Raw genomic sequence first — 15,255 nt, 5'->3', positions numbered from 1 at the left:
ACAGGGAAGCGGAGATCAGGAGGACAATTGACTGTTTGGCCCCCCCCCTTCGTGGGCGCCGACCCTTCGCCGAGCGCGGAATATGTCGCTGGAGAGGAGCAGTTGGACGCGCCATTCATTGCTGAGGAGCTCTCTAGAGCCCTCGAGATGATTCGTAGGGATTCTGCCCCAGGCTGCGATGGATTGGAGTACAGGATGATGAAGCTTCTTTCGGACGAGGGCAGATGCTGTCTGCTGGAGATATACAATCATGTCTGGAGAACGGGAGTTATTCCCGCTGATTGGCTACAGTACCAGGTCGTTTTCATTGATAAGGTAGGCCGCGAGAAGGTTCGCCCGATCTCCCTCTCTTCATGTGTGGGAAAAATCATGGAACGTATGATCAACGAGCGACTGATCTGGTGGGCGGAGGCTAATGACAAATTTAGCTCTTCTCAGAGCGGGTTTAGGAGGGGCAAGTCGTGTGCGGACAACTTGGTCAAGATCACATCGGACATCCGTGCTTCTCTGTGCGCCGGGGAGTATACCCTGGCCGCCTTCCTGGACGTTTCTGCGGCTTACGACAGTGTGGAGTTCGGGATCATGCTGGACAGAATGGTGGCGCTTGGCTGTCCTGCTGGTATCGTCAATTTCGTCAGGAAATGGCTATACCGACGTAATGTTCGATTTATTATAAACCCTGGTGAGTTTGTGGATCGACATGTTTACAGGGGCCTCCCGCAGGGCGCCGTCCTTAGTCTGGTGCTGTATGCCTTGCTCACTCAGCTGCTGCGTGACGTTTTACCGGAGGGAGTGGAGATAGTGGAGTTCGCCGACGACATTGACCTGTATGTGTCCGGATAGAACCGAGGGCGTAACCGGGCTCTCCTGGAGAGGGCGGTCAACGCCATCTCTGAGGCATTGCGGGGGATCGGCTTGGACCTGGAGCCTAGCAAGACCGTCTTGGTTGAATTCAACAAGTCTGGATACTGTGATGAGAAACTGTATATCGAACTCGACAAAGTGAAAATTTACAATAGCTGTGGTGCCAGATTTCTCGGGATCTGGCTCGATAATGGTCTCAACTTTCACCACCAGGTTCAACTTGTCAGAGGAAAGGTGAATCGAGCCAACTCAATCATGCGATACCTGTGCCGAATGTCCAAAGGCATGGAGGTAAACACGGCTCTTATGCTATACAAGAGCCTGGTCCGCTCGGTGGTGGACTATGGTATTTTTATATACTTCCCGAGGGACGCGACCTACCGCCTGAAGATGGAGCGCACTCAGTTTATGGGGATCCGCACGGCACTTGGGTTTAGGAATAGCACCCCTACCAATGTTCTTCTGGCCGAAGCTAAGGTAACGCTACTTCAGGATAGAGCGGTGATGCTCGGGAAGAATTTTGTTTCCAAGGCCATTGCGTGGGGCAACGAGGGTCTATGTGCGAGGCTCAGCCGGACTTTCGACTGTGAGTGCTTCTGTCGCTTTCGTCAGCCTACTTACAAGTTCTCGCTGATATCGGACGTTTGGAGGTCGTTGAGATTTAGAAATAATATGGGATTCTCTGTGAGGAGGGAGGTCTTCTGTGATCCTTATAATGCCCACACGTTCCGCCCTCGGGTTGAGCTTGATATTGGAAAGACTAGAAAAAGCAGAAAATACCCGGATTGCGAGCTGATTCGCAAGATTGCTGACAAATATGAATTAATTTCTCCGGAGGTCATATTCACGGATGGATCGTACGGTGAGGAGGCGAGATCCACGGGTGCCAGCATAATCATCTCGGACCAGGAGGAGGCCTACAAAATCAGCATGCCTCCGACCTGTTCCTCTTTTACGGCGGAGGCCTTCGCGGTGAGGGCGGCTCTGCAACTGATGATCGTTCAACGCGAGGAAAGAGGAAGAGACATTGTTATCCTGTCGGACTGTCGCTCTGTATTGCAGGCTATTTTTAATAACCACATCAATGTACATAAGAATAGATATGTCACAGAAGCCAGAAGACATATATATAAATTGGAGGTTAGATGGGACAAAAGAGTTGTCCTGGCGTGGATCCCGGCACATGAGGGGATTCAAGGTAACGAGCTGGCCGACGACCTGGCCAAGGAGGCCGCGTCTGAAGAAGCCGATCCATCTATCGAGGTCCCGGTCGGCGACTATAGAAGAATCGACAAGCAGGATGCTTGGAAGGCGACTCAAGAGACGATATTGCGCGAATCGGAGTTCAAGGGATCCTTCTATTTTCAGCATTTCTACAATGGATCTCCTAAGCCCTGGTTTTCAAAGATAAATGTTGAACGATACTTTGTGACTATGTTTAATAGGCTTCGTGCGAGCCATTTCAATTTAGGTTCATCCCTGAAAAGAAAGGGATACATAGATAGTGAGCGATGTGAATGTGGTGCGGAGCGGGAGGATCTGTATCACGTTTTACTTAGATGTAGACTCTACGACGACAATAGATGTGAGATGGACAAGGAACTGAGAGAACTAAAGTATACACGTGAGATAGATCTCAAGAACATTATCATTTCTGAGAACTGGGACGTCCTGTACGTTGTTTTTAAGTTTCTCAGAAAAATAGGCAAGGTTATTTAGGTTATCGGACGGAGTGCGGATCAATAAACTGCGCCAGTGGCGCTATCTTTTCTAGTCCTGTTTGAGTGTGGCTGTGTGCGCGTCTGTCGCGAAGTCTTTTTACGTGCAATATCTAGGTCTACAGCGTATGTGTCGATTACCTTAGAGTACAAGGCACCTAAATTCCTCACCCGAGGAATATAATTGATAAAACCCCCCCCGCCACTTCAAAATGACATATGGCCCCAGCAGACTAGTGCGATAGTGTCGCGCGATATCCAATGAGCGTGCAGCAATGAACAGAAAAGCTGTACATACGTTCTGCCGGAGCTCAATAGAGGTAACAGGAAGTGACTAAAATTCCCCATGCGGATGCATATCATTGATTAATCAATTTCCTTTGTAACTCAGTCGATAGCCAATAAGAGGACATATAAATGTAATATATCGTTTTTTCGCTTTTTGTTTAACACAACGATTAATGATTATTATACGCTATAAACCTTGCTTGATCAATAAGAAACTTATATACGGAAGCACATATCGAAGTATGTTGTAGTTATTGAGAACTAAGGTAACAAAGGTTCGGCCGCAGTGAAACGCATACTCCCTCGTCTTCGCCAACCGAAGGTTGGCAGCAGCCGGGAGAAAAATTACTAACATAAAAATTAATAACATTTAATTAAAAGTGAATTACACATTATTTTAAAAAAATGGTAATTTGTCAGAGAAAAATTTCTAGTACGTGAAAATTAGTATCTAGGTGAAATTAATTCATTTTCGCCTAAATACTAATTTTATGTAACTAGAAATTTTTTACCAATTTTTTTAAGTAATGCGTAATTCATTTCTACCTAAATATTATAAATTTTTGCGTAATTACAATAGTATAATTTTTTGTAACTAATTCCTAATTTGCTAATTCAATAAAACTTGAGGTAAATATGGATGGAAGGATAACGGCACCTTCTCCGATTCCCTTGAAATTTTCAAATTTTGTGTATTTTGTTTAGTAAAAAAGATTCTCAGAAGAAAAATTGTCGCTAATGTTCCGTTTGTTTATAAGTTATACTTAAAATATCACGATGTCCGTAAGTAAAGAAATAAATAATTTATAAATACATATTTTGCTTTTTATTACTATTAGATCATATGTTATTTACAACTTCATTCAATCATATATTTTAAAACTATAATCTTTGTTAAAGCAAAGAATAGTAGAAAGAATAAATACAGAGTACCTATTCTCGACTGCTTTAACCAAAAACACAAACTGTTGTCTGTTTTAATTGTGTGTAATCTTTTAAAATTTTATACTAAAACTTCTTTCGAATTTTGGGCCACGTTCGCATTATCAATTACATCTTGAACTGCAACCAAGAAAAATTATAAATTTGTTCTACTGAATATAATATATCAGATACTGTTGTCACGTTCTGTCAAAATTAAGTTAATTCGTCCGTTTTTTGGTCAAAACATTTAAGTAATTTATCCGGGATTTGGACCAAGTTGCGTGATTAATCCAGTCTGAAGAGATATCAAATGTTGTATGTTTTAAAACGAGGGTCAGATTTGTTTATTAAATTAAAATTTAGAAAATCTACTATTAAATCCAAAGGGGTTAATTTATATGGAATAAAGGTTTGAGTTTTATTATCTCGATTTTCAGTTTCTAATTTCTTTAATTTGAGAAATAATGGAAAAGGATCTCAAGATTTGTATAGTTTGTTTAATCTGATATTTAATTCTTTTAAGTTGGAATCTTTTGCCCCCTTTTCTGGGCATGAATAAGGATTAAAAAAAATCCTATTGCCACTCTTTGGCAGCGACAGGTAAAGGAAGGAAATCTCCTGTTGCCACACTTTTTGGCACCGACAAGAATATCAGGAAATTATTGTTGCCACGCTGTTTGACAGCGACAGTTAAAAGTTGTGAAATTAAAAAGTTTTATAGAGTAAAATTAGTTTTGAAAATTAAAATTAAAATTACCTTTATTCATGGAGAATATGTTTACAACTGTTTAAAATCTGGTTTAATTGAATAGTTGAACGAACTTACCTAGTGAAGTTTGACTCCAATTATGCTCCTGTCTCGTCCGGATGGATATATAAGTGTATATAAGTGCAGTCGCACTTCATGCGTCATCCACAACAGGCCAATTTAAAGAAAAAACTTTCACGCCGCGCTGGGCCGCGCCACGCGCCACCGTCGCACATGCGCCTTCCTGGATCTTCATTTTTTAACTTCACAAATCTGACCAGAAGGGTCCAGGGGGGAGGGATTATCCATCCGGACGAGACAAGAGCATAATTGGAGTCGAACTTTACTAGGTAAGTTTGTTCAACTATTCAATTATGTCCGTCTCGTCCGGATGGATATATAAGTGCAGATATTTAACGTTCATTGTCAGATTTGTGAGAAAATTTATATATGTATAAAACAAACTATACATAAATACATATACATGCGTAGATGAACATTCTTAAAATCATCTAGACATCTGTGTATAAGCAGAGAACAAAATTAATATTCTGATGACCTTGTAAACATTTTAACTAAAAAGACTGAACACAAATAAAATAATAGAGAAGAATAACCGCTTAAAAACTAAAGACTATTGAGAATCGCGGTCTGAAGCGAGGCGGTCTCTATTATGGGACGGTTATAAAAACGGGCGAAGACCTCAGAAGATCTGGTCCAGCCCGCGGTACGACGAATCTCCTCCACACTAATGCCCCTGCCTGCAGCGAAAGAAGCAGAGGCGTGTCATGTGGAGAGGGCTGAAAAACGGACGTATTAACTCCTGCAGCCTCTAATTCGGATTTCACCCAACGCCCTAATGTTTGTGAAGATACTGCTTTATGTGGGGGACGATGGGAGATAAAGAGCGCCCCGCAGCCTTCTTGTCGAAGCTCGCGCGTGAGCTCGAGATAGAACCTTACTAAGGAGAAGACACAGAGCTCAGGTCTGTCCGGAAAAGGTTTGAACGTAAGTAAAGGCTGGAATCGTCCAATTTCTGAAGTCTTTAACCTAGCCGGAATCCTGATTACTAACATGTCCGACAGGACAATATTGGAGACTTGAATGGCCGCTAATGTCTGCATCCTTTGGGCCGTTGTAAGAGCCATTAAAGTCACTATATAATTTGCCCGACACCTTCTCGAGAGTTAAACCCTCATGAGGAAACAAGGTTGCCAAGTAAGTTAACACTGGGGATGGATCCCAGATAAAATCGTATCGCGGGCGCTGAGGCTTCAAAGTTGCGACCCCTTTCAAAAATCTTCTCACCAGAGCGTGGGAGCCCACCTCGTCAGGTGAAAGAAGAGAAACTGCTGAGCGATAGGTATTTAAAGTAGAGTAAGACCTAACGTTCGGTAACAGAGAGGATAAAAACTCCAAAACCTGCGATACCGATGGAGAAAAACAGGATATCTCCTTCTGCCTGTAGAAGTGCCACCACAGACGTAAAGGTTTAGCATATTGTGCGATAGTTGCATTTGAAATCGAAGCGAGGGTGACTTCTAACGCTGCTGCAGAAGTTCCTCTTGACAGTAATGCTTGGCAGATAATTTCGCGGCTGCCAGGGAAATCCTGTTCCACGCGGGGTGTATCTTCCTAAAAGGAGACGAAAGCATTTTAATATTCGGCTCAAACCGAATCGGTTGGTAAACGCTAAGTTTGTTAAACAGTTGAAACCAAGGTTGAGCTGGCCACCATGGCACCACTACTACCCCCTCTGCCCTGTCCGAAATTATTTTACGAAGAACTCTTAAAATTAATATAAAAGGTGGAAAGGCGTAGAAGTAGAATTTACTCCAGTCTAGAGAAAAAGCGTCTATTGCGTAAGCCAGAGGATCTGGCAACCATGCTACAAAGTGAGTGCACTTTGCGTTGATCGAAGATGCGAATAAATCAATCTCGAAAAGACCGAAAACAGAAAAAATTTCATTGAAATACGCCTGCTCTAAGGTTTACTCAGTTTCTACAGAAACGATTCTAGATTCCGCATCGGCCACGATATTTTGCGCCGAGGGGATATATGCTGCATAGATAAAAAGATTTCGGACTGCGCACCAGCACCAGATCTGTCTTGTCAGGTCGGATAATTGGGGGAATCTAACCGATCCCATTCGATTGATGTAGGACAAGGTGTATTGCCAGTAGTATTATCCACTGTTAATAGGATATTACAATTCTCCAAATGAGAAACAAAACATCTGAGAGCATAGAAGACAGCCAACAGTTCCAAATAGTTGATGTGGTTGCGTTTTTCGTCCTCTGACCAGAAATCATGCGTTCGATTATCGTTACAGGCAGCCCCCCAACCTGATAGTGAGGCATCTGAAAAAATCTCAAGCTCAAAGCGGCCTGATCTAATTGCGTTATATTAAAACCTGTCCGCGAACACGGATTTCTACCATAACAAATCCTCTTGAATCATAGAGGGAAGGACCATCCTGGTCTCAAAATTTCCTTCTGCCGCTGAGAGTGCTAAGAACTTTTCCCTCTCTAGGGTTTTAGTATGTAAAATCCCGTATTGGACAGCGGGACATACTGATATCAAGGAGCCGATAAGACTTGCCAAATCGCGGATCTTGTACAATTTTTTCTCTAAAAAATCCATTGTCCTGTGAAGAAGTTTCTCTCTTTTGTCGTCAGGAATAAAAATCGCAAAACGATCCGTATCAAAATTAAGGCCTAAAAAGCGACGCGATCTCTAAGGAAAAAAAACGCTCTTACTTTTATTGATAATAAAACCTAACAAAGATAGAAGATTTGAAGTTGTGGCGACGTTCTCTAACGCTTGTTTGCGGGAAGAAGTAATGAGTAAAAAATCATCCAAATAAACAACCGACAAAAAACCCTTTTCTCTAAGATAATGAACTACTGGCTTTAAAACTTTGGTAAAAATATACGGTGCAGAAGCAAGACCAAAAGGAAGGGCTCTAAATTGAAAAGTCTGATTTTTAAAACAAAAACGGAGAAACTTCCTATCATCTCGATAAATCGGCACAAGCAGGTAAGCATCCTCTAGATCTATAGATACAAGAAAATCTCCCGGTGATAGAAGCTGGACCACGGTCTTCCAATCCTCCATTTTAAAGTGTGGGGCGACAATGAAGTTATTGAGTAACTTCAGATTCAGAATAAATCTCCAACCTTCTGACGACTTCTGGATGACAAAATAAGAAGATAGAAATTGATCTTCAGAATCTCGAACGCGCTCAACCGCCCCAATATCACAAAGTCTGCTAATCTCTTGGTAGACCTGTTGTTCCAAATCTGTCAAAAAAACGGGAGGTTCATTAACCTGACAAGAAGGGTGCCGACTGAAGGGTAGTCTATAACCCGATATAGCCTGCAGGACCACCGCATCTGTGGTAATCTGCCTTCACTGAGGGAGAAAATTAGAGAGGCGGCCCCCAATCCGTACCTGATCGCTACTTAACGCTTCCTCGAACGGGACTTGTGCCGATGGGCTGACTGGCGACTGCTGCTCGCATACCTTGACGTCCCTGCCCAGGGTGTCGCCGATGATTTTCTGTTCGTTGCAGGGACGCGGGGGTTTCCCGACCTGGTAGGCGTTACCTGTTCTGGTTGTTTAATAGGCTGATGCATGTTCTTTGATACCACCAACGGAGTTTTAGCAATACTCTTGGAAGACTTCTTCATGGTAGATGCTTTCTTTAATTCTTCGCCAAATGCCGTACCAAATAAGAAATAATCGGCTGGAATAGCATCGTCCGTATTCTTCGCTAGGAGGTTAAGTTATGGCTTAATCTGAGCTCTTCTGGAGAGGGATAAGCGGTAGAAATAATCTGCTAAAATCTGGGCGCCCTCATTGACCTTGATGACAACCACACGAGCCTCAGCGGATAAAGACTGTTGAATTTCGGGTCTGAGAAAGTCTGAAATCGCCCAAAGCGCACAAAGCAATGCCTGTTTGGTCCTGGTCCTTGGCCCGAAATTCATCTCTGCTGACGACCTAGTTGCCCTTGAGAGCCGATTTAAACTCGGGGTTCAATTTCGGGGCTTTGAGAAAAGCCCTTGCCTCAATGGGCATATACTTCTTGAGGAGAGGGTCCCTGAGATCGGGAAAAAGGCCCTCGCAAGTGATACTGCGCCAGGCTTGGGTGACTGAGTCATTCCATGATGCCGCCTCTATTTGCTTTAGTCCCGAACCGAACAGCTCCCTTGTAAAAGCGTCGGGAGGCCTATTGTATATGTGGCCGAATGTAGGCCGTGGGCGGAGGAAAGGAGGCAGGAGAAATTACTGAACACCGCCCGTACTTGTAATAGTAACTACGTGTATTTAATAATCAAGCCGTATAGGACTGTAATGTGTCCTCGAACGAGCTGTAACGCAACGGAACTTCTTCTGTACAACGACCGACAAGAAGTGGTCACGTGCCCCCGCTTACTGCAACGCCACTAACGGTATAGCCAATCACAAGCTTGCTACGCGCACGCTACCTACGCACGACCTACGCGCTACACTCTGCGCGCGTATTACAAACTACCCCAACAAGGCCCTTCGGCAGAAATCGTGTCAGCTGGCTCTAATAAAAAACTTACTGCTTTCGCTGGTCCTGGCTCGAGGGAAGTGACGTCTACTGCCATAGCTGGAAAGGCAAATGTCTCGTCAAGACAAGGTTATGTCGAGCTCCCCGTCTGTATTGTGCAAATACAGAGCTGGTGAGGTCGTACACATGGTGGAAGTATAGAAGGTGAGACATTTCGGAGGATGCGCAGTCGTCCGAAAGTGGTGGGGAGTAGTCAACCAATCAGATTTTACCCATTCTGCAAATCTACCATGATCATATAATTGATATATATGTATTTAATGCTCAGCTGTGCTCAACGATATATAGTGTTATATAGTTTATTATTATTTCGGACATCATGCCGAAATGTTTTGTAAACAATTGCAAAAATCGGACGTCTCATGTCTTCAATAAAAAAGTAGTATTTCATACATTTTCCCAAGATCCGGATTTGCGATCGAAATGGTTGGAAGCTTGTCAAAAAAATAAGGAATACAAAGATAAAAATGGCCCGGGAAAAAATGATTAAATATAATCATATATAATTATATCTGGTATACATATAATTATATATGTTTTTATATGGGGTCATATCTAATTATACATGGCCACATGTGCAATCAGTGGTCCTACATACAACCAGATATAGCACCATATCTACTTGTATATAAATGTATATAATTTTATGTGAAACCAGATATAATGATATATGAATGGTGCACCCTACATATAACAAGATATAGCATTGTATACAACTATATATGCAGTCATATATAGCCAGATATATTAATGTGACTAATTTGGTGCTATATACAACCAGAAATAGCGCTATATCTAATCGTATATAAATGTATGTGAAGCCAGATATAATGATATATGAGTAATGCACTCTACATATAACTAGATATAGCATTATATACAACTATATATGAAGTCATATATAGCCAGATATATTAATATGCCTAATCTTGTCCTATGTACAACCAGATACAGCACTATATCTGTATAGATATAGATTCGCAAGTTATCATATATGCTGCAGATATTTAATCTTAATTTAAAAATTTATTTGAATCGTTTTTATATATATTATAGATATTAAATTCAAAAATTCGTTACATAATATTATATAATTCAGTATTATAAAATGATACTGCAGGTCATGTGTGCGTTAGGTTAGGTTAGGTGAAAGGGTGTGGTCATCTAGTGACCATTCACTCGGAGACCTGAGGTCCATTGTGATACCCTATTTTTAACCCTTGACCCGTCTTTACCACCTCGCGTTGAAACACTTCCAGTTCCGTGCGAAGCTCATTATATTGTCAATGCCCATCTCCGCTGCGTCTTCCAGTCCATCCAGAAATTCTTGTCCCATTGTCTGGAGGCGTCGGTTTTCTAGGGCTGGACACCAGCACATCAGATGCTCAATTGTTTCTTCTTCCTCGTTGCATTCTCTGCAGCTGCTGTCGTCTGTGATTTTCCATTTCTGGAGGTTCACTCCGACCGCACAGTTTCCTGTGACGACTCCTGCTGCTATGCGAACCAGGTTCTTCTTGTGTTTCAATAGTTGCCTAGTCCTATTGTTATCTATCTTAGGCCAGAGATTTCGGGCTATCCCGCAATCATTCCGGTTTTGCCAAATCTCTCTGTGTTTCTCCAGTATAATTTCCTCTATGGCATCTTTTAGTGAACTGATCGGTGGTAGTGGGGAGTCCATTACCTCCGCGCCGTTCCCTCCCGCCCCCAGCTTCGCCAGTCTGTCCGCACCTATGTTCCCTACCACATTTTTGTGACCGGGAACCCAGCGCAGACCGACCCCGTCGCCGCGGAGCCAGGACAGCGCTTCTTGGCAACTCATCACTACCTTTGATCTCACTGTTTTTGATGCAATACTTCTGAGCGCAGCCTGACTGTCAGAGTAGATTGTGACATCCCTTAATGGTTTGCCACTCACCCAGATTAGCCTGGCTGCCTCCCTTATTGCACAGATTTCTGCCTGTATGGCGTGGCAACCGTTCTTTAGTCTGTATGACTTCTGGATGCTGAGCGCCTCAGAGTAGATTCCAATGCCTGCACCCGTTTTGGTTATGGAGGCATCGGTGTAGACTGATGTTTCGTGTTCGTTTATCACCGAGTTATCCTCCCATTCCTCCTTAGAGGGGATGCGTATGTTAACACACCCCTCGAAGTTATGCCTGGCAACTAAGTAGTCCGTTGGACTATTCAGGTTTAGTCCTTTGTTACTGTTCAGTTTTCCGATCTCCTCCAGTATTCTTGAATGTCCGTAGTTGATCGGCTTCCAGAGATTTGACTCCCTGAGCCTTACGGCTCCTTTTGCTGCTTGGCCTTTAACGTACAGCTCAAGTGGTTGTAGGTTCAAGATTGCCTCCAATGCAGCTTGTGCTGTATTATTCCTCACTCCTGTGATACCCAGGGCTGCAAGCCTTTGTACCTTGGTAAGGCTCTTTTTGTTTACCTCCTTGTTCATGGCTTCCCACCAGACTAATGCTCCGTATGTAATGATCGGTCTTATTACCGCAGTGTACATCCAATGTATGATTTGCGGCATCAGGCCCCATTTCCTTCCAAACATTTTCCTACACGCATAGTAGGCAATCATTCCTTTCCTCATCCTTTCCTCCACGTTCCTTTTCCATGAGAGTTTGGAGTCTAGGATAATTCCGAGGTATTTAATTTCCTTTGAAAGTGTAAGTGCCTTCCCCTCCAGCTTTGGTGGTGTAAAATTGGGTATTTTATACTTTCTTGTGAATAGGATGAGCTCGGTCTTGCTCGGGTTTACCCCTAGACCATTCTCTCCTGCCCACTTTGATAGTTCTTTTAGCGCAGATTCCATAATCTCACTGATTGTAGACAAGTATTTGCCTGTGATCAGTATGACTACGTCATCTGCATATGCTATCATTTTGATCCCTTTCTCTTTAAAGATTGTTAGGATCTTGTTTATCACGATCAACCACAATAGCGGTGATATCACTCCTCCTTGCGGTGTGCCTCTTGTTGCCTTCTTGCTAGTGAAGCTGTTGCCTATTTCCGAGGTAATAACTCTGCTTTCCAGCATCCTTATCACCCACTCCGTGACCATGTGCTCTACACCTAATGTTTCTAAAGCCTTTTTTATAGATTCAGTTTTGACGTTGTTGAAAGCCCCCTCTATGTCAAGGAATGCAGCCAAAGTGTATTCCTTGTCTTTGAGGGATTTTTCAATTGTTCCGACAACCACGTGTAGTGCGCTTTCGACCGATTTGCCTCTTAGATAGGCATGTTGCATTTTGCACAGATTTTCTATGTTTGTGGTCTCTTTTATATGCATGTCTATCAGTCTCTCTAGTGTTTTCAGTAGAAACGATGATAGACTAATAGGCCTAAAATCTTTTGGCGTAGTGTGACTCGGTTTACCAGCCTTGGTTATAAACGCCACCCTTACCTCTCTCCATCTTCTCGGTATGTAGCCTAGTGCAAGACATTCCACGAAGATTCTCTTTAGCATCCCAATAATGCTGTTCAGAGATTTTTGTAGCATAATGGGTAGTATCCCATCCGGGCCCGCAGATTTGTATGGGTCAAAGGAATGCACCGCCCATAATACTCTCTCCTCTGTGACGATCATTTTCGCCCTCGTTTCTCTCTCCGCAGGGGTCATCAAATCCCCCCGTCTGTGGAAATCATCCCTTCTTACATCATTGTAATCAATGTTCCCGCACCCAGGAAAATGGGTGTTCATAAGAAGTTCCAGGGTCTCGTTGTTGGACTCAGTCCACGAGCCATCCGGTTTCATGATGTTACTTGGGATCGCTGGATCCTTTGATAACACCTTTCTGAACCTTGCGGCCTCGCTAGTATCCATAAGGGATTCGCTGAACTCCTTAAACGATTCCCACTTTGCTTCTCTTATCTTATACTTAAACTCATTAAAACTGGTCTTATATATATCCCAGCTCTCTTTTGTCTTATCCCTTTTTGCATTGTTGTAGAGCTTCTTTGTTTCCGTCCTTAGTTGCCTAAGCTCGCCATTCCACCAGGGTTTGGTGGCTTTGCGTGAGCGGCTAACAGGGCAGGATTTTTTGAAAGCCCTTATTAGTGCAACTTCTAGTTCATTAACTAGAGCTTCTATTCCCTCGATAGATGGGTACTTTGACATTTGGAACTCTGGTCCCCCATTCCCGTACCCCTCCACGAGTTCGCTAAACATTTCCCAGTTCGTTCTTTTGGGGTTCCTAAAGGGCTTGCTAGTTGGGGCCGCGCGGTTTATTCTAAATAAAATTCTCCAATGATCCGAGAAGGATCGTTTTAAGGAGACCCTCCAGTCCTCAACTATCAACCCCTCCTCGCCTGTGGTCAAGGTCAGATCTATCACCTCTTCCCTAACCTTGTTCACAAACGTCGGCATATTGCCTCTATTGCAAACAGTCAGGTTATTTGTAAGAATAAAATCCATTATTGACTCACCTCTCTCATTTATATCCTTGCTTCCCCATTGGATGTGGTGTCCATTGGCATCGCATCCTATCACCAGTTGTCTGCCCTGCTTCCTGGCTACCAATACCAGGTTTTGGACGGCCTCTGGTGGTGGTTCAGCCTCATCATATGGCATGTATGCAGAAGCCAGAAGAAGCTTCATGTTCCCCTGGCTCTCGCAGGTCGCCACGGTCAGGTCATTTGTGCTATATTGTGTTAGTAGTGTGAGTTTTAGGGATCTCTTTGCCACTATACACGCTCTTTTCTTACCTGCAGTCTGAGAATGTAGCAGGGTATACTCCTTGGTCCTCGAACCCTGTCCTTTGCAAGCCAGGGCTCTTGGACCAGGGCCACATCCACATTCTTTTCAGTCATGAACAGCATCAAATCCTCCGTGGCCGCCTCGCAGTGATTCAGATTAATCTGAACCACCTGAAGCCCTGGCCGTTGCGCTGCTCTTGTCATTTGGAAGCCTCGCTTTCAGCGTACCCAAGCCGAATTTGATGCTTCCTTTTGACTTCCTAAGAGTGTCCATAGACTCGTCATCAATCGTGAAGACGAAGTCCTTTCCTTTGCCATTTTGACTCTTGGCCGATGAGATAATCCTCCAGCTTTGAGTCTTCAGGCCTTTATTTTGTTTGCCCAAAATCTTCACCACGGTATCGTCTCCTTCCGGAACCGGAGGTGGGATCCATAGTGAGATTTTCTTCCTCAGCGGTAGTTGCGACATCTGGATGACCTCGAGTTAGGCTCCCTGCCAGAGCTCGCCGCAGCTGCCGATGACTTGCGTTAGAAAGTCGCGTGACTTTCTGTTGCTGCATCCAACAACTTTGACGCCCTTCTGCCAGCCGGCCCCGTCGAAGTCAACCTCCCCGCAACTATCTCCATCCAGCTCGGCTATGGCCAGCAGAACCCTCGTTTCCACCTCCATCCACCTTTTGGCCGTCATCCTGCCATCCGGATCAGAACGATCTATGATGGCAATCCGACAGTCCTCGGGCGAATCGAAGCTTATCGAGGGCTTGACCCTTTTTGCTTCGCTTTCCTCTCCGTCGCCCGATCGCACCCTCTTTACCGTTTTCCTTTCGGAAGGTGGCAAATTGGGTTTGTCCGGCTTTGGAGATTCCACCGTAGCGTTGGCCCTCTGTAGCTTTTTTGCCGGCTTAGTCCTTGCTACCTCTCTTTCTTCGGTGATTGTCTCCAGTTTTTGTTGCTGTTGTTCGGCTTCAAATTTGGAGACCTTTTTCTTGTTAAGTTTGATGAGGTCCCTGTCCCTGGCGGTCAGTTCCTTATCCTTCTTGTTATCCATCTTTTTTAGAAATGACAGGGCATTTCTGTAGGCTTTCCTAGCCTTTTGAGCTGCCGTCATCTCTTTCTTTTTGGATCTTGCTTCCTCCTGGCAAGCTATGTCGGCCTCTGAGTCAAGAAGATCCCTCTCGACGTCGGAGTCCATACAGTCAACACTGCCACCCTTAATCGATTGCTCGTCATCGGTCGCCCTGTCGATCTGTACTTTCTCCAGCCGGGAAGAGATGCTCCTCGGACTCGCCCCGCCCGCAGGAGTAGCAATCTCCATTTTTCCACTTGATGCTTGTAGAGTGGTTCCGACAGCCAAGTGTTCCACCGTCGGCTCCGAATCGAGTAATATTGAGCCCCCCCCAGAATCCGATCG

At 44.0% G+C, this 15,255-nt stretch overlaps 1 protein-coding gene across 1 annotated transcript; it reads left to right on the top strand.

The window, feature by feature from the left end:
- The first annotated feature begins 1,119 nt into the window (after positions 1 to 1,119).
- LOC112462851 lies at positions 1,120 to 2,583 on the top strand. Its single transcript, XM_025028911.1, has one exon. It carries the CDS (start codon positions 1,120 to 1,122, stop codon positions 2,581 to 2,583), a length of 1,464 nt encoding a protein of 487 aa, XP_024884679.1.
- The last annotated feature ends 12,672 nt before the right edge of the window (positions 2,584 to 15,255 follow it).

The sequence above is a fragment of the Temnothorax curvispinosus genome, unplaced genomic scaffold, assembly GCF_003070985.1.
Source record: "Temnothorax curvispinosus isolate PA1 unplaced genomic scaffold, ASM307098v1 QBEX01012851.1, whole genome shotgun sequence".
Classification (NCBI taxonomy): Eukaryota; Metazoa; Arthropoda; class Insecta; order Hymenoptera; family Formicidae; genus Temnothorax; species Temnothorax curvispinosus.
The sequence above is the reverse complement of the archived record's forward strand: the minus strand, read 5'-3'. Positions and strand labels throughout refer to the sequence as shown.

Excerpts from the sequence above, each read along its gene's own strand:
- LOC112462851 (XM_025028911.1), top strand. The coding sequence starts at position 1,120 with ATGCGATACCTGTGCCGAATGTCCAAAGGCATGGAGGTAAACACGGCT.